This window comes from Bacillus rossius, chromosome 7 (genome assembly GCF_032445375.1).
Source record: "Bacillus rossius redtenbacheri isolate Brsri chromosome 7, Brsri_v3, whole genome shotgun sequence".
Classification (NCBI taxonomy): domain Eukaryota; kingdom Metazoa; phylum Arthropoda; class Insecta; order Phasmatodea; family Bacillidae; genus Bacillus; species Bacillus rossius.
Window position 1 is genome coordinate 63,086,333 of NC_086335.1, and position 27,963 is coordinate 63,114,295.

Sequence of the window (27,963 nt, forward strand, 5' to 3'; positions counted from 1 at the left end):
CATTTCACCAGGTATCCTGGGGATGAAGAGTCGTGCCTACCAACTGCTGCCTCGTACCCACGACCAGAGGCAGGATACTGCCTCACTCGGACAAGTCACTGACCCTCCAACCCCGGCTAACACCTCATCAACTAGCCAAGAGTGTAACCAACAGCCGGGGCTGCGACACAAACCCAGGTAATGCCAACAGGAATGGCCGCGGCTAGACCACCAGCATCTTCTGTCACTCATCCGAAACCTTTGTTGTACTTTTCCCTGCATCGTTGGGTCGTCTTTGCGGAATCGGGCCTACCCCAACCATCTTCAACTTAGAACCTTCACGCAACATGTGATAAAGTGTACGGTATATGGCACTGGCCAAATCCAGCCACAGAACTCAAGCCAACGAGCACACACCAAGTGTGATTGAAACCTGTACTTCCAAATGTCGGCTATTATTTTATATTTATAACCTAACTTCATCAACTATTTGCAACCAACCTATAACCCAGTGAAGCACGCTGGGGCTGACGACGAACACAACTACGATTAGTGACAAGCTACCCTGTCACCCTCCTGGAGAAATACATTCCACACCAGTAATTCTACTGGATTCACCCCGGGTCTCGAATAGAAGTCCCTTGGCTATGGCAGGGATGTTAAATAGTATGATTTTTTAAAATATATAATGCTCTTATTTTCCAGTTCTTTAATTAGATAAGTACCCCCGCCCCCTAAAAATCGCTTAACTATTGTAGATTTTTTCTTACTTTCTGTAAATTTTGCTCTGTTATTGTATAAAGAAATATAAAACTGTTTTACGTTTTAAAAATTTAATTTCTTTACATTATTTTCGTTCTTTTCGATTCTGATATCAATTTAACCGATGTATCATTTTTCGCACGCTTGCATTGTTATTTCGAATGGAATATTTACTATGATATCTATGTTTGTGTTTTTATATACCTTAAAGAGGTTATGGCAATAAAAATCGAGACTTGTTATTTTAATAACTGTTGATACGAAAGAGTTAGTATATTACCTTTGAAGAGTTAATTGTTGACAAACATATAGATTTTAAATCGTTAAATTCACCTGACCTCTATGGTACGAATAACTTTATTTGGAGGATTACTTATGTCTTATGTTTGAGAAAGAAAGTGGATCTCTGATTTGGGAACCAGTTTGTAAAGATATCAGTTAATTTAACCTTAAATACTAGCCTAATTTGCCTGACATTCTCACATTTTGGTTTACTTTCCAAGGCTCTGAGTACTGCAGACTTTGCTGTGGTGTAGAACATATATTAACTTTTTCATTCGAGCATTCTGGCTGTTGGTTGTAATTTTCCGCGTCGTTTCGTGTGTCCTTGACAGCCTCTCACCGAGGTGGGACCAGTCGTGGCCTGCTAGTAGGCGGCTGTTCCACGTGTCGCAGGACGCTGGGATGTTGTGGATGTGGAAATGACCGAGTATAACAGCAGGCACTTGAAGCGAATTGAAAGGAAGCGCAAGAAAATGGCAGCGTACTTGGCAGTCGCTGCTTTCAACGACCAGGAAAGGAAGGTGGGGCCAAGAAGTTGCAGTGTGTTTGTCCAGAAAGCAATGGTTCTCGTCTCTCTAAGTTCAGATGTACGAGACAAGCGTGATGAAAAGATGTTGGGATTGATATCTAGGCAGAGGAGGAATTGGGAGCGAACCCAGAGGGCACTTCTGAAACCAAACACACATAGGACAATCCCTTCTTAAAAAAATACTAGGCTGCAGGCGTACCATAACTTATCATCATGCTTCAACACTACACTCCTCCTATCCTGTCTCTCACAGGTACAGAGCGAGAGGTGCAACTGTAAGATGTTGGACTCGCTTCTAGAAGGACCTGGGTTCGAGGCCTGGTCATTCCATCCCTTTTCAGTTCCAGTGGCTTTCCGAAACCACTCCAGGCAAATGTTGGGGTGGTTCCTGGCTGTAGACGTGTTTAATTTTTGTCAGTCTCAAATTGATGAGAGGTACAACCAAAATAAATTGTTAAAAAAATCTTTCATTAGGCCCTTGCATAATTTTGTTGAGTTTTGTCAAAGTGCTCCATCAGTGTGTCCACATTCTGGAAAGCCAGAGAAGTTAAAATAGATCAGATAAAGTCAAGAGAATTCACTTGAAATCTTGGAAAAGTCATGGAAATTCTACAGTCCACAGCTCCAGTCTGTGAAAGCATGTTTCTTTTCAGATCATGTTTTATTATTGCATAGTCATTGACATTATAAAATGGTGTATGCAAGTTTCTGTTTGAACTAGACTAAATATGGGGGATGGTGGAGGTTGGACCTTTTTTATTTCTTTCAAAAAAAATTTAAGAAGGTAAAATTAGTTTTACTAAAATTAGTCAAGGAAATTTGTAATTTTGGTAATGGAAAACTAAGGGAAATTGTATAACATATTTTTGTATTCATCCTATCTGTATTATCATGTTTATAAATTACTGGGGAAAAAGTCAATTACAGTAAAGGGTAAAACAAGGATTTTTCTCTGTATTTATACTAGAGTACTTGAAAAGTAATTTCAAATGGGATGCTTGCCTAATTATATTGTTTGCATGTGTTCTTATACCCAGTATTATTAATGGTCTTGGCTATTGCCTGCTCATGTATGCAGATTATCTGTCGTAACTCAACCTCTTTGTTTTGTTTGGGGAACCAATGTTTGAAGGCAAATCTCGTGTCACATTAGCTTCAGTTGACTCGTGTGTGTGATGCAGCAACATGCGTGGCCTGCCAGGGGGAGTGGTGGGGGGGCTCGCAGGGACGTGATAGCGCTCTGGGGTTGTTGCAGTCCACGAGGAAGGAGCAGAAGCGTGCTGTGTCTGCGGAGATGCCCGAGGAAGGCCAGTCTGCCGGCTCCAAGAAGCCTAAAGCCGGTGATGGTGAAGCATCTAATGTAAGTAAAACTCTGTGCTTTTCTGTTAGTTCAACCTCCTTCAAGCTACATTCCATACTGCTGATTTAAACGTCTTAGTTTGCTTTTGTATGATGCCTGTGTTTTGGAGACACTTTTGTTTCCTTGGCTGGCACTTGTTTGATCTTAAGTAAATGGATGTTCCCCCTAGATCCTTAGTTTGTTTTCTAGCATCATTAACTTGCAGTTCACCATCATCATTTTCTGCCCAAGGAAGGTGTGATCTATACAATCAGTAAAGTGCTGTGACCTTCTCTACTACAGAGGTGAAATTTCAGCTTTTTAACTGGGGTGGCAAGGCATACCAGGGGTCTGGGGTGTGTGGAATGCCCCCACATGTACAGGGTGGCCGGGGGTCTCCCCCAGGAAATTTGAAAAAACTAGCATTAAATTATTAGTTTTTTAAGCTCTTTTAGACTATTTTCACCATAAATCACAAAATAATTGCTAACATTCTCTATTTACCCTAAAAGAGTAATTTTTAATTACTTTAATTAATAGCTAACCCATTTTTTAATTAGATATCATTTACACAATAAGGCTTGATTGATTATTGAATCAAGAAAGTTCCATGCTCGTAAAATTTTATTTTACAATTGTTTGTAGATTATTGGTGATTTTACTTCAAAATACTGGGACGACGACTGCCCACCCTCGCTCAAGTTCTTGACAAATCTAAATCCTTCAACCAACCTCAAATGTATTCAATTTAATAATGTTTATGACCATGACAGCTCTTTCAAAATAGCTTATTCCAGTATCAGCGACTTTTTCTGATAACAATCTGTGTCCCACAGTTGACAGTGCTTCATCCGGCCGTTACTTGAACTTCTTGGCTGGGCCTCATTTCAAATTATCCATTGGTATTGTTTCAAGTGCCTTTAATTGATTTAATATTTTATATATTACTGCTACTCTCCCTTCATTAGCCTAAAATTGATAAATGTTCAGCTGTGATTGATGATTTGGCCCATGGTAATCACATATATATGAGGTTCTATGTGTGTTTATATATTATACACATTATATAATTTCATTAATTTTTGTGAACTACCTAAAGTATATACAACACAAAATTATTATGTCTGATATGGCAACAAAAATTTAACTAATTAAAATAAGAACTTTTATTGATATCTACTGCAACATAACGTGTAATTCAAAGTTAACATTAGCATTTCTAACAAACACGCCAAAATGAACTGATTCTACATGAATGTATTACAATATTTGCTGTCAATATTGTGTTGTTAAGAATTTCTGCAAGTATTCGAGTGAACAAGTATGCGAGAACTGCTTTAGTATTGCCTGAGATATCTTCACCCAACAGCTCTGCTTTAACCAGCATGGTTTCCTATATATTTTTTTTATTAAAATATCAACATTTCATGAAATTTCTTAGAGAAACCTGGGATTTGGTTTCGCCAAAAGAGTGACCACACTTCCTGTGGGAGCTATTTTTACTTTTTTTTTTTTTTTGGGGGGGGGGGGGGGGGGGGTGTTTATCATCTCATTGGCAGCGAGGTCGTTAGAGACAGGAATCTCCATCTGTTGTGACTTATGGTAAGAAACCATCCCAGCAATTGCTTGAAGCGACTGCTGGAAACCATTTAAAATGAAATTTAAATGGCAGGCTCATAAGCAAAGGCTTAGCAGTACTTTAACCATCACAGTTATTTTTTATTTACCCATCTATTTACTCAAATAAATAAAGCCTAATTACTAGAGACATGCAAAATTCACGGATTCATTTCGCGATAGTCTAGCATCAAAACAACTATACCTTCGTACCGCTTCTGCGATTGGCCCACATTTTATCCGGGGAACTGTGAGCCAATGGCAAACACTAAACCAAGAAAGTGCTGAATTACGGACAGCCTAGTTGAGACGTCTCACGCGTAAGTAGCTAATGAACAGGTGTCATTTCCACGAGTATTTAAAGGACTGTGGAGTCTATCCTAGAGGTCAATGAAATCCGCAAATTTTGCAGGTCTCTACTAATTACTTACAGAGATTGTTATGTTATTGTTTGCATGCTGTAGGAAGTGGATGACTGTGATCCTCATCTGAAGTGGATCGAGTGCGAGCCCACGCCTGAAGTGGAGGGTCCAGAAGCGGTCGCAGAGTTTCAGAGACTGAAGAAGTTATTGAACGCCAGGAAGCAGCTTCGGGTAGGCATGGAGTGTTGTAATGATCCAACCAGAGAGGTTGTTAGATCATTTTGGTTTTTGCATTCAGCGGTAACAATCAGATTTTACTAGCAGTAGTTACAATTTTTTTTTTAAAGAAATAATAAACAGAGCAAAGGATGTGGCTAGCAATACTGTATTATCTTAAATATTACCGAACGTACATAATTGTAAAAACCCACACGAGTGTTTTTATATATACTTACGAGAATTTTCAATTATTGAATTTAATTATCCTTCAGTAAGCAATTTGGTGGCCTTTTTATTACTCCTACTGACTAACAATTTTTGTTTAGTCATGCTTATTTAATAGAATTCCGTTCACTTACCCATTCATGAATTATTAAAACTAGCTACACATATAGTACAGGAATAACTATTTTGGCAATGTTTCTTTAATTGTTACTATAATACTTAATGGGCATATTTCACATTGAATATTACATTTGTACAGTGATGGCCAACTGGATCTGGTCCGCAACATGTTTTTTGTGAGCCCACTTAAATAATCTTTCAACAAAGAAATGTCAGGGAGTCAATGTTGTATTAACCATCGTAGCATTTGTAGGACAATGTGTCAGCAGGCACTGGTGTGAAGCCGTGATATTGTCACACAAATATTCAAAAATATTTTTAATATCTTTATAATCTTTATCTTGTCCCATGGCCATGGGACATTTTTAAGGGAAACATTTTTTTTTTTTATGTTTCAATACATGCCACATTTTGTAGTTATCTGTTACCCAACAAAATAACATTTTAAAAAGATGTAAAAATTTTAATATATAGTATTCATATGTGGCTGGCCTTCTGATTATTTCCAAACATGATATTTGGCCGCCCTCGAAAGGAATCAAATTTTCCATAGCTGCATTAGTACAATAATAACCACATTACCGTATTTACTTGACTATAATGCTATGATTTTTACCAAAACTGTGGTAACTTAAAGTGAGGGGTCGCATTATAATGGCTGACTTGTGCATCGCAGCTTAGTTAAAAAACTACTGGCTCTGTCTTAAATGTGTCGCTTAAGCCACTTTAGAGCGCTGTTAATTACTGCCTCCTGAACCACCATGTAGTTGAAAAACTACAGGCTCTGCCTGTAAACTGCATCACTTGTGCCACTTTAGTCCGTGGCTTCCTGAACCGCTGCACAGGCGTGACAGATGAGAGATGCAGGATGAAGCAGAGGGTGCAAATGGAGTTTGTCACTGGGCTCTTTCTTCTTTCTCTTCTCTGTGACTGCTGGGGAAGGCCCCTCCCATATTTATTGCTTTATGAAAAGCAGCCAACCCTCCACTTTTGAACTACAGTCATAAAACAAAATTTTTTTTTCTAACTGCTGTTTGGTGTTTCAGAAGGGACCATGTAAATCACTACATAGACGAAAGTGGTGCCAGAAAACGTACAGTAAAAATTTAATCATTTATATCATTTTCAAGTTTTATGTTCTTGAATTGTGATTTCCAATGAATAAAGTCTTTTTCATAAATTCATAATCAAAACGTTCGGGGGGCGCATTTTATTCAGTCACATACTTAAGTACGGTGTCAAGTAGTACACTGAAGAGTCGGTACAGTTGCAGACGGTGGCGGGGCGAGAAGCGGGGCCGTGGATGCCGGGAGACGTGTGTTGCAGGGGGGCCCCTCGTTCCGCCTGAACGCGGTGGGCAACGAGGCCTGCCTCACCTCGGCCAGCAGGGTGCCCCTGTTGACGGCAGATGTCCGCAACCTGCTCATGTTCACGCTGCTCGGCTTGCACTCCCCGTACTCCCCAAGGTACGCTCAGACTGCAACTGCCGTTCTTCTTTATCATCTTGGACGTAAATAGTACACTCCAGAGCTTCTTTATGACGCTGCATGCTGATATTAATTGTCAGGTGGAGGAAATAAATAATTATATTTATCTCTAACGGTCAACTACTTTCATTGGTACATGATCATTGAAATCAAAATATGTGCTTTAAGCTGTGAATTAAAAATTTAAGGTAGCTGGTAATAAATCCTTTAAGTCTTCCAGCTACATAGCTCTAATTGGTCCAACTGTTGTATGGACTGTTAAACCCTTAAATTTCTTGGGCACCATAATTACTATTTGATTACACAAAAAGACTATTGATGGTCCGTAAATGAAATAAAGTCTTTTGAAACACACACTGTATTTAACTGTTTTGTATTCTCCTTCCCTAAAATTAATAAAGCACAATGGGAGCCATCTTACGACCAACAAAAATTACTGTCCAGATTTTTTACCAAAACATCACAAAAGGTTTTCTACTTTTAAAACGATTTCCTTTGAAATGGTACCGAAATGTCATAAAAAATTATTTATTTATGAAATTAAATCCTGAGGTATCTTATGACGCTCTGTTCAACCCAAGAACTCTGTCCTCGGAATGACGAAAATACTCTCGTTTGCCTTGTGGGCTCACACATCCAACTGTGGTCAGGGAATTTGAAATTTATATTTCCAAAAAACCATCTTTCATTGATGTTACCCGGACCACAGCAGTTAAATAGGTTTCAACTAGGCACAAAATCAAGGAGCCAGAGATGAAAAAGAAAATTTGTATTAAGTTTTACTGTAATAATTTGTTTTCGCATTAAATAATAAACAGTACTTACATGGCGACTTGTAGCAATATCAGTAGAGTTAATTTATTGCATTTTAAATACTGTCCCAGTTTCTTGAACCCAGTCCTGTCATTACAACAAGATTTTGTAACAGTAAAATTGGCTACTGTTAACAAAACCTAAGTATAGGTATATGTTTGTAGACGTTAGTGGACAACAAGGAAAAGTTAGGCGTCATGGTGACATAGGGCCCTGATTTTGCAGGTTTTCGGTGTAGAAGTGCTTTAACAAAGAGGTGTTATACTTTTATTAGTTTAATGGGTAAGTTTCTCAGTTAGTCGTTCCAAGAGAAGTAAACATTATTAATGCTTGTTGTCCAGATATGAATTAACTGCTTTTTGCTTCCTTGTATAGCATAAATTGTTGCACAGTGAAAATACGTTTGTTGTTTAGGTGGTGCGTGCTGGAGAAAAGCCGGCACGTTACACATGCAGTCGCACTCGTCATCGAAGGCCTGACCCTCTACGACTTCTTTGCAAACGAGAGCTTGTTTCCCAACGTGTGTGCCAAGTTTCCGAATCGCGTTGAGGTGGTCGTCCCGTCTCAGTACAGCGGCAACCTGGTGCGGGAGCTGGCGATCGTGCCGCTGGCCACCGTGTTCAGGAAGGAGCTCATCGCAGGTTAGCGTGGTTGCGTTGCTGTTGATCATTTCACAACATGAGTACCCACAGGTAGGAGTTCCATAACGTAAGCAATCGCATGGATGTATGGGTGTCTGACCAACCTTGTTCATTATCTGCACGTGAGCTGAAGCACAAATAATTCATGCCCTGCCATCATTAGGTACTATTTTTTGGGGTGAGAACTAGACAATTCTTTAGTATGCGAGTAAATACATAGTTATATGTAGGGGCTTGATGCAAAGTGCAAATGTGTAGCTAGTTAATTGAACCACAAGTATATTTTCAAGTCTCTCTTGTGATGATAAAAGAACATCAAAGAGTAAATATTGCATATACAACATATGCCGAAAAGGGTACATGGACCTATTCAGTTCTTTTTTCAAAAACAAATGCATGGAGTAATGGAACTATTTGCACAGAAGTGCACATTTGTGCTTTGTGCAAGTAACAGAATACTGCTACGTTGTCAGGGTTGGGAATGTAAAAGTTGCTTTGATAGTTTGGAAAATTACTTTCGATCTCAAAAAACATTACCACTAACTCCTCCAATGAGCCCCCCCCCCTCACATTTTGAAAATTATTCACCCTTTTGAAGCAGCTCACAGAAAGGTCTTTTCAGAGGTGTTTGTTCCATCTTGATATCTCAAGCTGTAACTTTAGGTCATAAAAATTGTAATTATTATTTACAATTAAATTATTGACATTTTCGGTTAAAGGGTACCTATCACCCAATGTGAACAAGCTGAGCGTGGCACATGTGCTGCTCACAAACAAAAGATAGTAGTGTTCTGGGTTCTGGAGCACCAGAGTGTATGTTCCCGATTATCTTGGTAGCTGATGCAAAACTGGATTAAGCGCAGTTACATCATAGAAGCAGCAGCGTCTTCCAGGTCTTCGAAATTGCATAGAAATATCTCACCTTAAAATGCTGGAGATATAATTATGTAGCTGTGAAGTAAGACTTGGTAAGGAAAAATAATGCACGTTTATGTTGCAAATTTTAAAATTTCGAATAAACTGTGCTCTTTTTAATGAAGTTCGGTGTCGATGAATAATTTGTTATTCAATTGGAACGAAAGAAACATGTGAAGAGTGTGTGACACGTCGGAGCGACGGCGGTGCGGTGTGCTGCAGAGTACGGCAACTTGGCGGCGGCGGAGAAGGAGCTGTGCTACGGCTTCCCGGAGGCGAGGGCCATGTTCCCGGTGGCGGGGGGCGAGGAGGCGGTGTGCGACGCCCTGCCGCCCGCCGACAGCTTCCCCCGCACCAAGCTGCTGCTGTCCGCGGTGCAGCTGCTGGAGGAGAACTACCCGCTCCCGCTGCGCGGTGAGATGAGCGACATGTGAGTGCGTCCGCGGTCAGTGCGGGAACCAGAGCAGCGCTCGGGAGGATGTTCAGTTCTAAATGTGGTTTCAGTCTGGAAAAATTTTGTCCTCTGTTCGTTTGCATCAAAAAATAAAGTTTTATAAAAAAAAATAATTGTTCGTCTGTAAAGTCGGTTTACGGACAATAGTTTAACGTGACATTGTCATAACAAAGCATTGATGAAATGATTGCATACTTTTATGAATAAAATTGAATCATTTTTATTGAATTACATATCACTATTTTGTATGGATACAAAGAAGGAGTGAAATGAAATCTACAATTTAATTGATGAATTTACTTTTATTTGCACTCATTAATTCAAATATGTTTATTACTTTAACGAAGAGATTATTTTAAGTATAACTTTTATACCTGTTTGCTATTTAACTTCTTCCAATCTGTGTTATTCTGTTAAGAATAGGACGATGATAGGAAAAGTAGGAAACGAATGGGAGTGTTTCAAGTTTAATGTGCCTCGAAAAAGTCAAATCGATGGTTGTTCCAATCGAGTGGAAGAAAGATAGATGCGGCGCAAGCGTACAATGAGCTTAAGGGGACACAGCATAACAGGACAATGTGCGTAATGGGACACTTTTTTGTGCGTGCAGCGGGCGTTCTTCGATTTATTAGACGTCACGTCAAAAAAATTAAAAAATAATCTAGAAACAACCCTTTGAATTTGTTTGTAACCTTAACTTAAATAAACTGTGACATAGATTTTTTGCTCTACAGTTAAAATTGTGTGTGTGTGAAGGAATAAGAGAGGGGGAGTGGAAGAGATGATGATAAAGGAAGAGAATGTTATAATGAACTTTTTTATTTGATAATGCAGAAGGAGATATGACCTTGGTTAATTATTCAAACACTTTTTCGTATGTTCGGGTGTAGCATAAATTAATTAAGAATTTATATATTTTTTATTTCAGGAATAATAAGATAATGTCAAACATTTAGGTTGTCAAATGTCAATGGGAACCTTGGTTTAGCTTATGGTGAGACTAAGAGAAAGCTCTTTCATCGTAATCAGTGTTATGCTGATCACCTTGAAGATTTATATATTTCCCATTAACAATGTAAACCATGTAAGTGGGATATTTCTTTTTTACGAGGGTTGTCCAAAACGTTTCTGACCTCAACATGACGATGGCAGCACTCGTCAACAAAAATTGGTGAATCTATTTGTGCATGCTTTGGTATGCACTCTCTGAAATTTTAGTGATTATGGATGTGCAGTTATTTTTTAACAGTAGTTTGCAAGAGTCAGTGCATGTTATTGTAAAAATGAAAAATATTGAGTTTCAATCTGTCATTAATTATTTGTTTTTGAAAGGCAATATGCCTACACAAATTAAAGATGAGTAGTATGCTGTGTACAGGGACTCTGCACTATCATTTACCATCGTGAAATTTTGGCCAGAGTTTAAACGAGATTGTACCAGCTTGGGTAATGTTGAAGTTTGGGATGTCCAAAACTGTAACCACCGATGATAACTCAAGTTCACCAAATGGTGCTAGACAACCATTGAATTAAGTTTATATAGATAGCAGAGGTTATGAACATCTCCAAAGAACGTGTTTGTCTCATATTGAAACAAGATAGTGAAAGCTATCTGCACGTTGGGTACCACATTTTCTCACTCTGGACCAAAAACATGGTCGAGTGAACGTTTCCACCACTCTGTTGGCACAGTTTAGACACAATAAATCAGAGTTTTGGCATAGGTTAATTACTAGAAATGAAACTTGGATTCACTATTACACTCCGGAAACAAAAAAAAACAGTAAAAAAGGTGGACTACGAAGGGGGTATCGGCTCCAAAAATAAGGCAGAGAAAGTTCCTTCTGCCGGAAAAATGATGGTGACTGTTTTCTGGGATATTCATGGAGTTGCTTAATTGATTATCTTGAAAAAAGAAAAACCATGACAGGAGTATGTATACTACACATCATTACTTGACAAGCTGAAAGCAGAAATTGCAGAAAAATGGCCACTTTTGCAGAAATAATTTATTTTTTTTCCAAGACAATGCACGACTCACTATTCAGCGGTTGCCATGGCGAAAATAGACAAATTGCATTTTGAACTGCTTGACCACCCCTTTTTACTCACCAGATCTAGCACCAAGTGACTATTCGGTGCCTAGGTTAAAAAGTTGCGCCCAAAAGGGGACAGAGATTTTCATCAAATTAGGAGGCCATCATCACCTTCGTAAACTTTTATTTCGCAGAGAAAGATGGCAAGTTATACATATTCTGTTGGGCTGTAGAGATGGAAGCATCTCTGGGTGGAGTGTATGGACCTACAAGGAGACTATGTTGAAAAATAAAATGTATTTGGAAGGTTTTTATTTATATACGTATATCTCTTTCCATATTTATTTTGATTGTTGGTTTATACATAGAAACAAAGATACCTACTTTTAATCTTTCTTTCAGAATTATTTGTTTTCCTTAATTTTCACGTGAGCATACTGCGGGGATTGAGGCGTCAGAATGGAGGCGTGGTGCTGTCTTGCAGGTACTCCCACTACGTCCTGTCCAAGGACAGGTACAAGGAGGTGACCCCGCTCTCGCCGATGTTCGCCCTGGACTGCGAGATGTGTCGCACCGACACCAAACAGCTGGAGCTCACCCGGATATCCGTCGTCAACGAGAAGCTGGAGGTGACGTCCCGTCGTGTGCGCTAGTTCTTGCTGCACCGCTGGATGGAGTTTTTCCATGATTGGATCAAAACTTTGAACTGTTTCTGCATTCCGTGATCCTCATCTGGTTGAAAGAATGTTAACTAACTTGATGTTTCATGTGATAAGGTCTCTGAACAGTCACATCGGATTTCATGATATAATTAATGGATTGACATTTAGAGTTGCAGGTTTTAAATAATAAGGAAAATAAAAGCTGGAATGAAAGGTTGGTTGGTTGGTTATGCCAGGTTATCATAGGTTAGCTGCATAATTAAAAACATTTTTTTTATTAAAAAATTTAATATTTTAACAAAAATTTTCCATATTACAGTAGAATCCCGCTGGAACGACCCCTCACGGTTCCCGAAAAAACGGTCGTACTTACGGAAGGGTCGTTCCAGAGAATTTGGGCATTTTTTGACCAATCTCCCCCCCCCAACCCAACCCAATCCCCCTGGCCGTTTCACGGAAAGAACCGTCCTTTATTTGGGCAGCTTTAAAATAACATCGTGCTAACGTTATATAATGTGGGTAGTTTATTTTTTATCCATTTATTGCCCCCCCCCCCCCCCCTCTCTCTTTCGGCATCACCATTCGTCCCGCCGCGCCGGATGCCTGCCAGACACATCTCTCGGCGCCAGGCGAGCTAACGGGCGGCGAACATAATAACCAACCGACGTGAGAAGGGAAGCGGACGTCAGAGTATTTTCCCTGGGTTTTAAAAGTGTGACAGCTGAGGTTGTTATAAATAAGGGTCGGGCCAAAAAGCTATTTTACATGCTACGTAACTGGGTGGTTTGAAATATAGAGCGGCCAAAACACAAAAATGGGCCGAAGCGATGGCAACGTTTTTTTTTACAGCTTCAGATAATGATAAACAAAAAATATATTTAAGCTATATTCAAGATAACCCGAAAAATTTAATTCCAAATACACTTTTAGTTCAATAAACTATGCTTGTAAGCAGTGGAGCAGTGTATACATATATGTAACAATAACAACAAAGAACAATTGAAAAAAAAAACTCACCAGATTACAGTATTATCCAACATGATATATGCGGCAGCTGTTTATTAATTTTTTTTAAGCATTTTTGTTCTTCAAAGTCACACATGTTAGACACGTCGACGAGACGTAAAACAAAAAAAAAAAAAAACATTAACGAACATAAAAAAAATAAATACACAACACCTAACACTTTATTTATCGCCTTACTTTTTAAAAAAGTCCTTTATCGTTGCCTGCTTTTTTTTCAAGGTGGCATTTTCCGCAAACTCTTTCAACTGCGTTAAGCAGGACCACACAGCATTACTCGCACCATGCCTCCTCAGAAGATATTCATAGACATCCCCAGCTTTGAGGATGTCTCTCGTCGTCGGCACAACTTCTGGCTCTTCTGCTTCTCCCTCCCCCTCCTCCTCCTCCTCCTCCTCCTCCTCCTCCTCCTCCTCTTCATCGCTCGGCTCCTGCCCCTTGACGTCATCGGAATCATCATCTTGTGTACCCCAAACTGCAACGTTGTCATCCGCTGTCACAAACTCTGCAAACGTGCAGCCTGGGGCCAATTGCTGCCACGATTCGTCGTCGCATGGCAGAGTGAAAATCTGATGCTGCGGCTTCGTCGAGGGGCCCGGCTGGGGCTCGGCGTCCACTGTGGGTGGGTCGTCAGGGTTTTCAGGGTTGGTGGCAGCGAGAGGCACATCGTCGACTGGTGTGACGAAGTTGGCGTGTCGGAAACAGTTGGCGATTACTTCTGGTTTCAATGCCCTCCAGCTGGTAACAATCGCTTCCGTTGCCCTACACACGTCCCACTTCTTCATCTCTTTCCCGATGTTATGCTGCAACACCATGCTCCGCACAAGCATTTCCCGGTACTTCAGCTTCACCTGCTGGATTATCCCCTGGTCCAGAGGCTGAAGCACACTGGTGGTGTTCTTAGGCAAGAACACCAGCTCAATATCTCTGAGGTTATCGAGCGGAGGATGCGCAGGGCAATTGTCGACGAACAGGACAACTTTCCTATTCATCACACCCATTTTCGCATCAAAGCTGTGAAGCCACTTCGTGAAAACTGCTGCATTCATCCACACTTTTTTGTTGAAGTCGTAGTCGCAATGAAGAATGTTCCCCTTGAAACCTCTCGGTTTTTTTGACTTTCCTATTACTAAGGGCTTCATTTTGTCGCTGCCGTCCATGTTGCAGCAAAGGAGGACTGTGAGGCACTCCTTGCTCCTCTTCGCACCCTTGCTTACGTCCCCTTTCACTGCAAGAGTACGGTCTGGCAAGAGGTTATAAAACATCCCCAGCTCGTCTGCGTTGTAAACGTCTCGAGGCTGGTATCGGCTGAGGATGTTCTGAAGCAAGGGCAACCACTCACTTACAGACTTCGGATCAACCGACGCACTTTCGCCGACTATCTTGTGGCTGGATATTCCATGCCGAGCCTTGAAACGATTCAGCCACCCGACTGAACGCTTGAAGTCTGTCAAACCTAACTTCAAAGCAAGTTCGTCCGCCTTTGCCAACATCATTGGCCCACTCACAGGCAAATTTTGAGCTCTCAGCTCACCAAACCACTCCAACATAGCTTCGTCCAAGTTTTCGTACGTCGCGTCCCTCAAATTTTTCAGTTGCACATTGCGGCCTTGCTTCTGTACTGCATTCACAATTTCTTCTCTCTGTTTGAGAATCGTGAAGAGAGTAGACTTCGGAATGTTGTATTGCTGCGCTATCTTAGTCTTGGAAATTGTTTTCTTATCCACTTGCTGGATGATCTCATATTTTTTCATTAGCGAAAAGGTATTTCGCTTGGCACTCATTTTCACAAATGCGAAACGAAAATCCCAAAAAAAAAAAATCAAAATCCGTGTAAAACTGCGTGTGTCGTCAACGATCGTTCATAGAATCAAGCCAATAATTTTACGAAATCAAAATCCAAAAACAAATGCGTGTGTCGTCAACAATATACAAAATTCACAAAATCAAACCACTAACCAAATCGGCGTCCAAGAAACAAAGCGTAATAAGTAGAGACATGCATATTTCGCGATTGCGATAAAACGAATTTTTACGCGAATTTGAGTACATTTTTAAGAATAACGCGAATTTCTCACATTTTGGATAATAACGCGAAATCCTTGAATTTTCGGCGAACAGTCAGAACATTTTCCTCATTCGAACACGGCAATTCAATTTGTAAATACAGTAACAAACGTGAAACAACAAAAAACCAAAGATAACTACCCACACAGTGTATTTTATAACATGAAAAGTTGCTTTTATTTCTAAACATGTAACAATTTAAGCCTAGGCGTGTAAAAGTCCGAGTAATTACAGCAGGAGACAATCTAAAATGTACTAGGGAAAAACGTAAACTCACGAATATAGAAACGTAACGGAAATGTCGGAAATATTATCGTAACATTGTAAGTGCTGATACTGTATTTATGTCACAACTTAGCCGAAATACTGGTACGAGACATGAACTTCACAAGATAAAATGAGTGGAATCTTGGTAACTGTTTTATACGTATTATATAATTTCGGAAGTATTATACTGTTGACGCATATTTTTTAAACTAACCATTTATTTGTGGGGATCGTAAATTATTAATTATTGGTATCAAGACATCAAGATGAACGTAAACTTGAACATGTCACGGCAGCGAGTAAGCGGGTGCGTATACCAATAAACTGGTATTAGAACTGGACAAAACTGGTACACGGGAGGTGGAGCTTATATTTTTTTCCGCTAGGCTCGCTTCTATTGGCTGGCTGCTGATGGAAGGTCACGAGTCTGGGCGGAGCATTGAATGAGTTATACTGCGCATGCGCAGCTCAGAGAACAGACGCCGCACTGGGCCGCACTGTAACAACAGATGATCGAGTACAATGACCTTTCTCCGCGCAAGGCGCGCAATTGACGGTAAATTTTCATCAATTTGCGCCCCTTTTTTATTTATTTTTACTGTGTAATGTAGCCCGTTCTGAACGCGGCAGGATGCGACTGTATTTTAATTAACTTTAACGTATTTCTTACTTTTCCCTTTATTTACACTTTCCCGCTTTTTACACTTTTTTACTTTGTCCCCATGAAAAGTGCAAATAAGGGGTTTTGCTGTATTTTGATATTCGGCTCGCCTGGACAGTCGATTATCACGGTGTTTACAGCAGGTTGTTTCTCGAAGCGTTGTTCTCTTATATAGTCTTTAGCGTTGTTTGTCCATTGCGTCCATTTTTATTAACCAAATACCAAATTTAAAATGCAAACACGGTGACGATTCGTAACATTCTGTTGTGCGCAAGTTAAAGTTTAACGGGTCGAATTTTGTTACAGATAGTTTTCAACGTCTGTGAAATAAATTAAAGGTGTACAATTTAAAGGTCGGCTAAAACATTAGGCCTATTAAAATGCCTAAAGTGCCGGTAACTGCAAAACAGCGAGCCTCTGAATTTTCTCAACACGGACTTTATGCTAGTGATTCAACCACACTTTTTTGTCGTCACTGTAATGTCACCGTCTCTTGGGATAGGAAAGACTCATGTGAAAAACATGTAGGCAGTGAAAAACACAAGAAGCGTCTCTCTTCATTGCAAGGCTCATCTAGTGCGTCTGAACGCCAGTCGTCAATATCTTCAGCGTTTCAGACAGCAAAAAATAATGTCCAAAAAGACAAAAAGTTGGAATTTATAAAGGAAACAGCAGAGACCTTTATAAAGGCAAATATACCCCTTGAAAAGCTTGATGATCCTAATATCAGGGCATGGCTGAACAAATACATCGAAGGTGCTGGAGACATGCCACTTGCGAGAACAGTCCGTGAGAAATATGTAGGGGACATAGCCAAATGCAGAATTGAAGATGCCAAAACTGCATTAAAGGACAAAAAAATTGACATACTGTGCGACGAAACAACAGATAAAATGGGTAGGTGTGTATTTGTTGTTTTATTTAGAATTCTGAATCTTCAACAGGATAAACCAGAAATATTTGTTGCAGGAGTTCACTTTCTTGAAGCTGCTAATGCCACAAACTGTGTGAGGGCAATTTTAGATTCACTCAAAATGTACAATGTACAGTATGGTGATGTGCTCTCAGTAGTAACCGATGCTGCTCGTTATATGACCAAGGCTGTTAGTACTCTCGAAGTAATCCTTGGAGACCAGTTAACGCATGTCCAGTGCTGGGCACATAAGTTAAATCTAGTTGGCAATGTCTGGGTGAAAGAGTTGCCTGAGTTGAACAATGCTATGAGCAAAATAAAAAATGTGTTCAACAACACCAGGAAAAGAAGGCACCTGTATGCTAGCTTTCTTGAAGAAAAGCATGGAGAGAAACGTCCATTGTTCCCACTTCCTGTTGTTACTAGATGGAATTCCTGGTTCAACAGCGTTTTTTATGTAGCAGACTACATACATGACATTGTTGATTTCTGCAAAACAGATGAACTAAAGGCAACACAAAATTCAGGGGTTGAGTTTCTGTGTTCACTCACAGAAAATGACATTTCTCTCATTCTTTGTCAAGCTGTCTTTGTGAAAGAGCATGCCAAGAGCCTTGTAGAGCTAATACAGAAACTTGAAGGTTCTTTGTATCCAACTGCCCATTCACTATATGGGGACTTGCAAGGTATAAAAAAAAAATTTGAAAACATCACTCGTGGCATTTATTTTGAGGCAACCAGTAGAGCTTTGTCTAACATGCCCCCCGCTAAAGCTGCTGAAGCTAAAGTGTCCATCACAAGAACAGCAACACAAGCCCTTTCCAAACTGAACTCTCTCATGACAACTGACCCAAGTAGAAAGAGATTTGAAGCAATTCAAATTTTTAGTCAGGAAAGTTTGTTGCTTGCTAAATTAAACCCAGAAATGGTGCAGAAACTGAAAACTGTCCATAGTCTCTACTCCATAAGCACTGAAGAATTAACAGCTGGTTTTGGTCAGCTTCAGGACATTGTTACAAAACAAATGGAAACAGACAATTCAGTGGACGTAGTGAAGTCATTGAATGTAGTAAAGCTGTCACAGCCATTGTTTGCTTCCAGCTGCCTTGAAGCCATCTGGATGCCTTCTGCAAACGTTGACTGTGAACGATTTTTGTCCTCATATAACACAGTCTTAACAGACCGCAGGACAAATTTAAGTGAGGCTAATTTGTGTATCATGGCTACTTTTGCTTTCGAGAGCTAAAGTTTGAGGATTTTGTTCCATGTGTTTATGTCACTATTTTAGAGACTTCATATTTATTCTTGCTGGTTTAGGTACTAAAATATTTTCAATTACTGTATGTAAAAAGTGATGTGTAAATTCGATTGTAAATTACTGCTGCTAGTGCAACTGTACAATGCAAGAATGTGTCCAAAATTTCAAGGTATGCTTAGCTTAATTTTTTAAATTTATAGTGCTAAAACTATTTAAAAAATAACACCGCTTTTGATGTATGATAACACCACTTTTAAGGGTAAATAACAACGAATTTTGCTATAAAATAAACCCCAAAACTGCATGTCTCTAGTAATAAGTCGTCAACAATAATAAAAACCAAGAAATATCCGAATCAACAAGCAAAAGAAGCGTATCCACCAGCGAGCAAGATCACACTAACAAGCCACAAGACAAAGACACAGGATCGAGACGGCAACAGAAATGCGCATGCGCACCACTGTTTACCGTTATCGCTAGGGTGGCCAGTCTGGACTCTGGAGGGGTGGTATCTATTTTTAGCCATGCGTGCGCCTGCCAACAGTACAGTGCTCGCCAAGAAAAACGTGATGCGCAGCACCCTACATAGTGTGCAGCGCACTTGTTTTTCATCCGATTTCACTCTTTTTTTTTTTTCAAATTTTTTCACGGTTCCTCGAAAACTGGTCGTTCTTACGGAATGGTCGTTCCAGAGGGGGGTCGTTCGGGAGGGATTCTACTGTATTTTTATAGCTAATGACCTAACCAACCTTTATTTGTCTAATTTTCCAAATGTTGTTACAAGATGTGAAGAAAAAAAAATTGTTAGTGGGATTCTATCATTATTAGCCTACTATTCAAATTCAATATTTGTATCCGCGAATAGTTTGGTATTCGTATTCAATTATAACATTTGAACTAAAAAATTGATATTCATACAGGCATAGGTATATTATGAGGTTTCATTCTACAAATAGACAGATACCCGTCAATGATCCGTGACTCTACAGAGTAAATAAACACTTCTCTGGAAAACACACTCTCCTTAAACAAATTCATGGGCAATTCTATTTTAATATTTTTTTTTCTGTTGACTTTCCTTCTAGGTCACACCTGGGTTAGTCAGGTCAATATGTCATCATTCCATTTTAGTCTGGGACGTATCATTGGTGAGGGGAAAAAAAAAACAATGCCTTTTCCTCTGGCCATATTTCTTTAGTCAAGCGACAATTTTTTTGAAAATTATTGCCAATTAAAACTGTTCTCCAAACAGTAAAATAAAAATGGGTGCGACTGTGCATAAGCAGAAACTGTACACAAGTAACGGGTGGGAATGCAGGTGTGAGGTGTGTGGTAGGAGCCAACGATGGCTGTGCTGAGTGTCGTGGTGGCGTGGTGGCGTGGAGCGCAGGTGGTGTACGACACGCTGGTGAAGCCGCACAACAGGATCACGGACTACCTGACCAGGTACTCGGGCGTGACGGCCAAGATGCTGGCGGACGTGACGGTGCGGCTGGCGGACGTGCAGCAGAAGCTGCGAGAGATCCTCCCACCGGACGCCATCCTCGTGGGCCAGTCCCTCAACATGGACCTGCACACCCTCAAGGTTCCTGGCCAACAGCACTCCTTTACAAATATAGTACCTTTAATGTGCACCTTGAAGTGGAAAAAAAATAATAATATATTTATATTTATTAACAAATTCAACCCTTAAAAGTTTGTCTCACAGCTAATGTTTATAGCCGGAAGTTTCATACCCTGATCTCTACAAGTTCCTTAGCCACGTTTTGAACAAAACTACTACTACTGGCGGGCCAGCGTTATGTATGCCCTGTTTTACGGATACATATGAAGTTTTTATCAGTTTACTGACAGTTCTAATACATCTTTACTCCCTTCTCGGTGGAATTAAGTAAACTCATAACGCGGCTGTTAACAAGTTCAAGTATCCAAGACCAGCCACAGCACACGCAGAGAAGGGCGGGCGTGCGGACGGCCCAGATTTGGTCGAGGGGGGGGTCATGGTCACGCGCTGCGGCTGGAGTTTATTTTTTTTTAAAATTATATATTTTTTCATGGTATTGTATTTATTAAGGCAAATGTACATAAATAAAACCAAATATACTTGGTTCAAAAAGTAAGATGATGATGATAATTTTTTTTCTGGAGATTCAAAATGTTCCATCCCCGTTTTTACGAAAGTAGCAGTTTTACGAATGCAATCCTTATAACTGTGAGCATATGTAAAATTGGGGGTCTAGTGTATAAAGCAAGAAGGCACAGTGAACACAGGTCCTGGGTACAAATCGTGCTGGGATAGTTCCTTACTGTCAGCTGTGGCTGATTCTGTTCCCTTAATACTTAAGCGTGGCTCCTGATTTACGTCTCTAATAAACTTTTCCTATCATATTTAAACCATAATAAAAAATTTAAAAATTAAAAAAAACTAGTCAATATTTTTAATGTCCCACTCTTGCCATGTCCATACTTCCTAATGCTTGCTTCCTTTTCATTATTTGGCATTTTTCTCACCACTTACCCTCTTGTACTGTCTCTCTTGGACGTTTTCATCCTGCTCGCAGTCCCCCTGCACGTGACGACGTGACGACTGCTTGCAGATGATGCACCCGTACATCATAGACACTAGCATCATCTTCAACGTGTCGGGCTGTCGCAGCAGCAAGTCGAAGCTGGCTGCGCTGGCCTACAAGTTCCTGAACCGCAGCATCCAGACCAGCCGGAAGGGCCACAGCCCCGTGGAGGACAGCTGCGCCAGCATGGAGCTCGTGCAGAAGAAGCTGTCCGAGAGTGGGTGGCGCTCCCTTTCTCCCTCTATAGATCTCTTTCTTCCTTTGTCTCCATTTGTGTCATTCTCTTTGTCTCCTCCCTGATTCTCTTTCTCTTCTTCCCTCTCACCTATTCAACCTTCTTTTGCTGTAAAGTTTGCACGTTTTCCAAGCCTTCTGTGTTATTTTTTGTCCAGATATTTACATTGAGGTAACAATATAGGACAGGTGAAGCTATGGACAGGCTACGAATTCCCTTGCTGCACGTTTTTCAGATATTCGCAACTCGACCAATGTTTCTCGAAATGTCTTGTTCCTCTTTTCTCAGGACCTCTAATGAGTTCCTGGTACAATGCCACGTGTGACTCCTGATAATTACTAACATTAAGTTCAATTTGATAAAGCTTCAAACAACTTGCTTTCCCTTAGTTGGTCCAAAACCAGGTCCTTGCATAGAAGAAAAATTGGTTTTTAATGTTAAGGTACCACCTTTTTATGTCTCATCTGACATGTTTATGGGTCAGTTAAGCTTCTAATTTAAAAACTAGCTAACGCCCAGCATGCATTGCAATGCCTTTTTTTTTAATTTTTGTGTGTGTGTTTATGTATCTTTAAATATCTTTATAAATCTTACCTAGACAGTGACCTTCCTCATGTTTCGTAAGTAAAGTGTGCATAATTTCATTGAGATCAGATTATTTGTTTTAATTGTTATTTGGATCATAGAAAAGAACAGTCAAGAAACACTTAACTGGTAAATATCTGATAAGACTTACACGCCACAATTATAGAAAAGAGATACAGTTATAAAAAAACTTACTGGTCAATATGACTTTCGCGCCACCTTAAATTCTGCTTTAAGGTTTGGCATTATCAAAATCTTACCGATACAGTAACCTTCGTCGTGTTTCGTAGGTCAAGTATGCAAAATTTCATTGAGATTGTATGTACGATGTGTGAACGCAAACATTATTTTCTATATATAAGATAAAGTGTGTGTGTGTCACAGAAACCACTGAGAGTAATGCAAATGAAGAATTGCATTGTAGAAATGAGTGACAAGTCAAAATGTTGATGTTTGCAGGTGTGACATATGGTGACCAGATTTTGTCTCGCAGAATGACAGTCCCTGAAGCTCAGACATCACAGACTATTGCTGATGTCATTATGAACAAGTTGGAGAAGAAAAAAATGGGTAAGGTGTTCACTATGATGCTGCATTTGTTAAAGGAGCCTGTATTAGAGTTAAGTTACTTCTGGCCGTTCGTATGTTAAAGGCCAATTACAATATAAAAAAAGCACGCAAGCGAAATATATTGCATTATAAAACAAAGTATGTTAAAACTTCAGGCTATAAAGAACAAATTACATTTGAATTGTAAAACAAATCTTTAAATGATTGCCAAAAATGCTGAACCAGAAAATTAGATTATGTCTTCACCATCAGGATTTTGACACCAGTGAATATTGGCCTATCTATTCCAAAATTTGAGGGTATCTTAAAAAAAAAAAAACTAAAAAATAAAGTTGTGGGCCAATTCAAAATGTGTACTACTTAATTCTGTGTTTTGGAATTTCTTTTTTTTTTTATAAATGAATATAGTCCCAGTAAACCTCATTCATATAGTATTAATTTTTTTTTTTAAGAACTGAAACAAAATCGCGGTTCTTGGTGCGAAATTGAACTGGAATTGAACTTGCCAATTAAAACCAGAAACGCCCTAATTTAGACTGTATGACATTGACTCTTTAAATCAATTTTGCTTGTGACCCAAGTTGATTGGCAACAGTTTTAGAGTTGATTACATTTTAAAACAAATATTCATTATTTGGAAGTGTATTTTAAATCAGATTAAATACAGATATGAAATAATAAAAAGAGCACTTACAACTCAGTAAATGTGATAGAAGTGAAACTTTTTGTAATTATGTATATCGTACCTCTTTGGCCAAGTACCTATTCTCTGTCCTTTTCGTGTTAGAAATGTTTCGCAACAATGCTTCCCGATAATGTTGCATTAAAATTTGGTCTTTTCACATTGCGCCTAAAGAAATTTTACTTCAATAAGTTATTAATTTTTGATATTATAAATGTATACTATAGGTAGAGACCGGAAAAATTCGCAGTTTCATTAGGCTGTAGGCTAGAATTCAAACACATATACCGTTTAGAGGATTTTGCTATTGGCTTACTGTTCATCTGGACGAATCTCAACCAGTTATAAATCCTCAACCGAAGAAGGATCGAATCACAGACAAACCAGCTGAGACGACTCACAAGTCAGCAGCCGATGAACTTGCGTTATTTGCCCGAGTGTGCAGTCTATCCTGGAGGCCATCCGAAAACGCGAATTTTTCCGGTCTCTACAGTCACAAGTGCAGAGAGTAGTTGTTGTTGCCGACAGCGGTGGTGGTGGGGACGGAGGCGGTGGCCCGGGAGTACCACAGCATCCTGGGGCGGGACTGGGAGTGCAGAGAGTAGTTGTCGGTGTGGACAGCGGTGGTGGTGGCGACGGAGGCGGTGGCCCGGGAGTACCGCAGCGTCCTGGGGCGGGACTGGGAGTGCAGAGAGTAGTTGTCGGTGTGGACAGCGGTGGTGGTGGCGACGGAGGCGGTGGCCCGGGAGTACCGCAGCGTCCTGGGGCGGGACTGGGAGTGCAGAGAGTAGTTGTCGCTGTGGACAGCGGTGGTGGTGGCGACGGAGGCGGTGGCCCGGGAGTACTGCAGCGTCCTGGGGCGGGACTGGGAGTGCAGAGAGTAGTTGTCGGTGTGGACAGCGGTGGTGGTGGCGACGGAGGCGGTGGCCCGGGAGTACCGCAGCGTCCTGGGGCGGGACTGGGAGTGCAGAGAGTAGTTGTCGGTGTGGACAGCGGTGGTGGTGGCGACGGAGGCGGTGGCCCGGGAGTACCGCAGCGTCCTGGGGCGGGACTGGGAGTGCAGAGAGTAGTTGTCGGTGTGGACAGCGGTGATGGTGGCGACGGAGGCGGTGGCCCGGGAGTACCGCAGCGTCCTGGGGCGGGACTGGGAGTGCAGAGAGTAGTTGTCGGTGTCGACAGCGGTGGTGGTGGCGACGGAGGCGGTGGCCCGGGAGTACCGCAGCGTCCTGGGGCGGGACTGGGAGTGCAGAGAGTAGTTGTCGGTGTGGACAGCGGTGGTGGTGGCGACGGAGGCGGTGGCCCGGGAGTACCGCAGCGTCCTGGGGCGGGACTGGGAGTGCAGAGAGTAGTTGTCGGTGTCGACAGCGGTGGTGGTGGCGACGGAGGCGGTGGCCCGGGAGTACCGCAGCGTCCTGGGGCGGGACTGGGAGTGCAGAGAGTAGTTGTCGGTGTGGACAGCGGTGGTGGTGGCGACGGAGGCGGTGGCCCGGGAGTACCGCAGCGTCCTGGGGCGGGACTGGGAGTGCAGAGAGTAGTTGTCGGTGTGGACAGCGGTGGTGGTGGCGACGGAGGCGGTGGCCCGGGAGTACCGCAGCGTCCTGGGGCGGGACTGGGAGTGCAGAGAGTAGTTGTCGGTGTCGACAGCGGTGGTGGTGGCGACGGAGGCGGTGGCCCGGGAGTACTGCAGCGTCCTGGGGCGGGACTGGGAGTGCAGAGAGTAGTTGTCGGTGTGGACAGCGGTGGTGGTGGCGACGGAGGCGGTGGCCCGGGAGTACCGCAGCTTCCTGGGGCGGGACTGGGAGTGCAGAGAGTAGTTGTCGGTGTCGACAGTGGTGGTGGTGGCGACGGAGGCGGTGGCCCGGGAGTACCGCAGCATCCTGGCGGGGAATGCCCTGGGCCGGGACTGCAGCTCGGCGGTGCGCTGCGTGCCGGCCGGCTCGGGCGAGGAGGTGGTGTCCCGGGCGTGCGAGGTGGCGCTGGAGCACGCCCTCACCATCGCCCAGCTGAGCGTGCCGCGGGCGGACCAGGCGGCGCTCCGGGCCGTGGACGAGTGGTGCGGGCAGGTGCACCGCCACGTGGCGCCCCGCGGGCTGTGCCTGGTGCTGCTGGGCGGGCGGCCGGCGCAGGCCAGCGGCGCCTGCTTCGTGGCGCTCAAGGGGCCGTGCTGACCCCCTCCAGCAACAACTCTCGTGAACATCAACACTTCGCAGTGACAGTTTAACTTTGTACATAGTTGTGTTGAAGAATGGGTTTTCATATATTTTTATCGCCTGAAAAACACACATAATGCAATTTGCATTTCAGTATTTTGGAAAACCATGCCATTTTGAAATAAATGGGTTGCTGTGTGTCTATTATATTTTTACACAGCAAACAATCTTCAATAATTAAATCCATTGAATTGGGTTTAAAAAAAAAAACTGTTTTTCCAAAGTAAACAAACTTCCAAAAGGAGTATTTGAACATAATATCATTCTGAGGTAAAAAAAAAAAAAAAACAATTGTAAAAACACTATCTTTACCAGATTATTATCAGAAGTACCATTTCAACTTTATTCAGTATGTAATTACCAAAGAAAAACTTCAGCAACTGCTCAAGCTCAACTCTACTATGAACTCCACAAAAATATCAAGGTGTGAACTCAACTCGACTGCCTGAAATATGTATATTAGGTAGGTCTGAGCGAATATCAGTTTTTTGGTTAAAATTGAATACATACAAATACCAAATTATTAGTGAACATGAATACCGAATTTGAATAGTAAAAATACCACTAAAAATGTTTTTTCACATCATGTAACAACTTCTGAAAAATATACAACAAATATTATACACTGAAAGGTTGGTTAGGTTAAGTCAGCTACAATAATGAAATAAAATATTGATTATGCAGCTAATCTATCTTAACCTAACCTATTGAAGCATCCTATTACGTATTCAGTTCTGATTTGCCTTATTTCACAGAACCCACTACTATACATGTTGATCCAGAGAATATCTTTGTGAACTGCAAAATTAGGTAAAATCCAATGCTGTATTTACAAATAAAATGAGTTCATATTTAGTTATTAACATCTGTATTTAAATCCTAGTTATCCAGGGGTTTACATTGTTTACACAGTCAAATAAATTATTTTTTGGTTCAGCAATATTATACACACAATTTCTGCCCTTTTCATCTGAAATATTAAACTATTATTTACAATTTTTTTTATATAGGTTTTTGAGTCTCAAATTCTTAATGTCTGTTTCGTCATTGATACATACAGCAAGGAACCTTCTACTGTGTCATATGATGTTATATTGATTGTAGATATTGATTTATACGCTGTTGAAGCTATGATGTTTACTTCTTTTAATGACTACCACAATGCAGTGTCCATGTTTTTTGGTGTTTATAGGCCATAGTTGTTTATTCCCTTCCCCCCCCCCCCCCCAACTTCTGGTGCATGAGACCATTATATTTGGTGTGACAAAATGAATACAAATATTTTTTTTTCAAGTTTGAAATGATAAATATAGTGTTTTATGAATCTAGCACATGATTTTTCCTTACTGTTTAGTGAGACAGTAGTGAAAAAACCTTTGAATACTTATTGCATGTTTAAAACATAGCTTATTGTTCATGTTTTTGGGTTTTTAAGTCCCATTAAAACATCAATAAGGGTATTCATATTGCACAAATGACTTAATCTCAACAGTGAATATTGGTATACGAAAAACTCACGAGGAATGCTATGTTAAATATTCGTAAGCAAACAAATATTCATTATTTTGAAGTGTTAGTGTTTGAGGTCGAATCGAATACGAATGGTTTATTATTTGTATTTGTATTCAAAAATTTGAATATTCGCACAAGCCTAATATTAGGTTATCTCTAGTAACTATCTCTGCCTTCTGGGGTCCAACTGTCTTGCTAGGAAACAAAATCAATCATAAGTGTATATATTTGTTGCATTCTTTCACATTTTGGGTGTGTAAGTGGTTTTACCTTTTACCATACCTCTTCCATCATGCTGAGTCTTTAGACTTATGGCAAATGAGTTTTTTTTATTTTAAATCTCAACTGTTATATTTAAAAAAAAATTGTCATTTTGTTCAAGTTATCACAGCTGCAATATTTTATCTCAAATTACTGTGCATTTATTTTCAACTACGTGAATAAAACCTGTTTGTGTTATATGTACCTCTGTGTTAGAGAAATATTTTTATTTCAAGATTTTTCTTTCCGTTTTCCTCGAGCATTCTATAAGCATACTGCATTCCTGTACATACATTACAGATCAAAAGTAGTCCTCAGGGACTCAGGAAATCTTTTAAGTTCATGAACAAAAGGGTGATTAATACGTACATGCATTACGCTAAAATCTTTGTGTTGAAACTACATGTTTCGTTTTTGAGTATTGAGAGTGATGAGAGATTTTACCTATTCCACTTCATGTTCAGCAGTGCAGTGTGTATGGTGCAAAGTCCTTACTTGTTAGGATACCAAATATGTGAATTATGTGTGCTGAGCACAACATAGTTGAATGGCTTTTATGAATAAAATAATTTAATATTAGAGGCTACTAAAAAATATTGAAGATATTAAAATACAAATACAAATCTATGTTGTCATGACCTTGAACCTACATAATCAGCTGATGTACTGCCTTAGTTAAAAAAATTGGTTGTCTGTAAAGTCGGTTT

The 27,963-nt window shown here is 40.7% G+C and overlaps 1 protein-coding gene across 2 annotated transcripts; it reads left to right on the forward strand.

Annotated features, from left to right (window-relative positions):
• Nucleotides 1-920: 920 nt before the first annotated feature.
• On the forward strand, nucleotides 921-27,460 carry LOC134534195 (uncharacterized). Of its 2 annotated transcripts, none has more exons than XM_063372368.1 (12): nucleotides 921-1,086; nucleotides 1,356-1,544; nucleotides 2,808-2,912; nucleotides 4,973-5,101; nucleotides 6,761-6,900; nucleotides 8,149-8,375; nucleotides 9,513-9,720; nucleotides 12,265-12,409; nucleotides 20,022-20,216; nucleotides 21,229-21,418; nucleotides 22,481-22,591; nucleotides 25,104-27,460. In XM_063372368.1, exons 2-12 carry the CDS (start codon nucleotides 1,443-1,445, stop codon nucleotides 25,439-25,441), a joined length of 1,890 nt encoding a protein of 629 aa, XP_063228438.1. In that variant the 5' UTR covers nucleotides 921-1,086; nucleotides 1,356-1,442; the 3' UTR covers nucleotides 25,442-27,460. The 2 variants fall into 2 exon arrangements, with proteins under 2 accessions (XP_063228438.1, XP_063228439.1); XM_063372369.1 differs by having other exon boundaries at nucleotides 921-1,008.
• The last annotated feature ends 503 nt before the right edge of the window (nucleotides 27,461-27,963 follow it).

Bases quoted from the DNA above. Each gene is read 5' to 3' on its own strand.
- LOC134534195 (XM_063372368.1), top strand. From the start codon at position 1,443: ATGACCGAGTATAACAGCAGGCACTTGAAGCGAATTGAAAGGAAGCGC. The intron at 5,102-6,760 runs GTAGGCATGGAG...CGTGTGTTGCAG, and splicing joins ACGCCAGGAAGCAGCTTCGG to GGGGGCCCCTCGTTCCGCCT. The intron at 8,376-9,512 runs GTTAGCGTGGTT...GGTGTGCTGCAG, and splicing joins CAGGAAGGAGCTCATCGCAG to AGTACGGCAACTTGGCGGCG.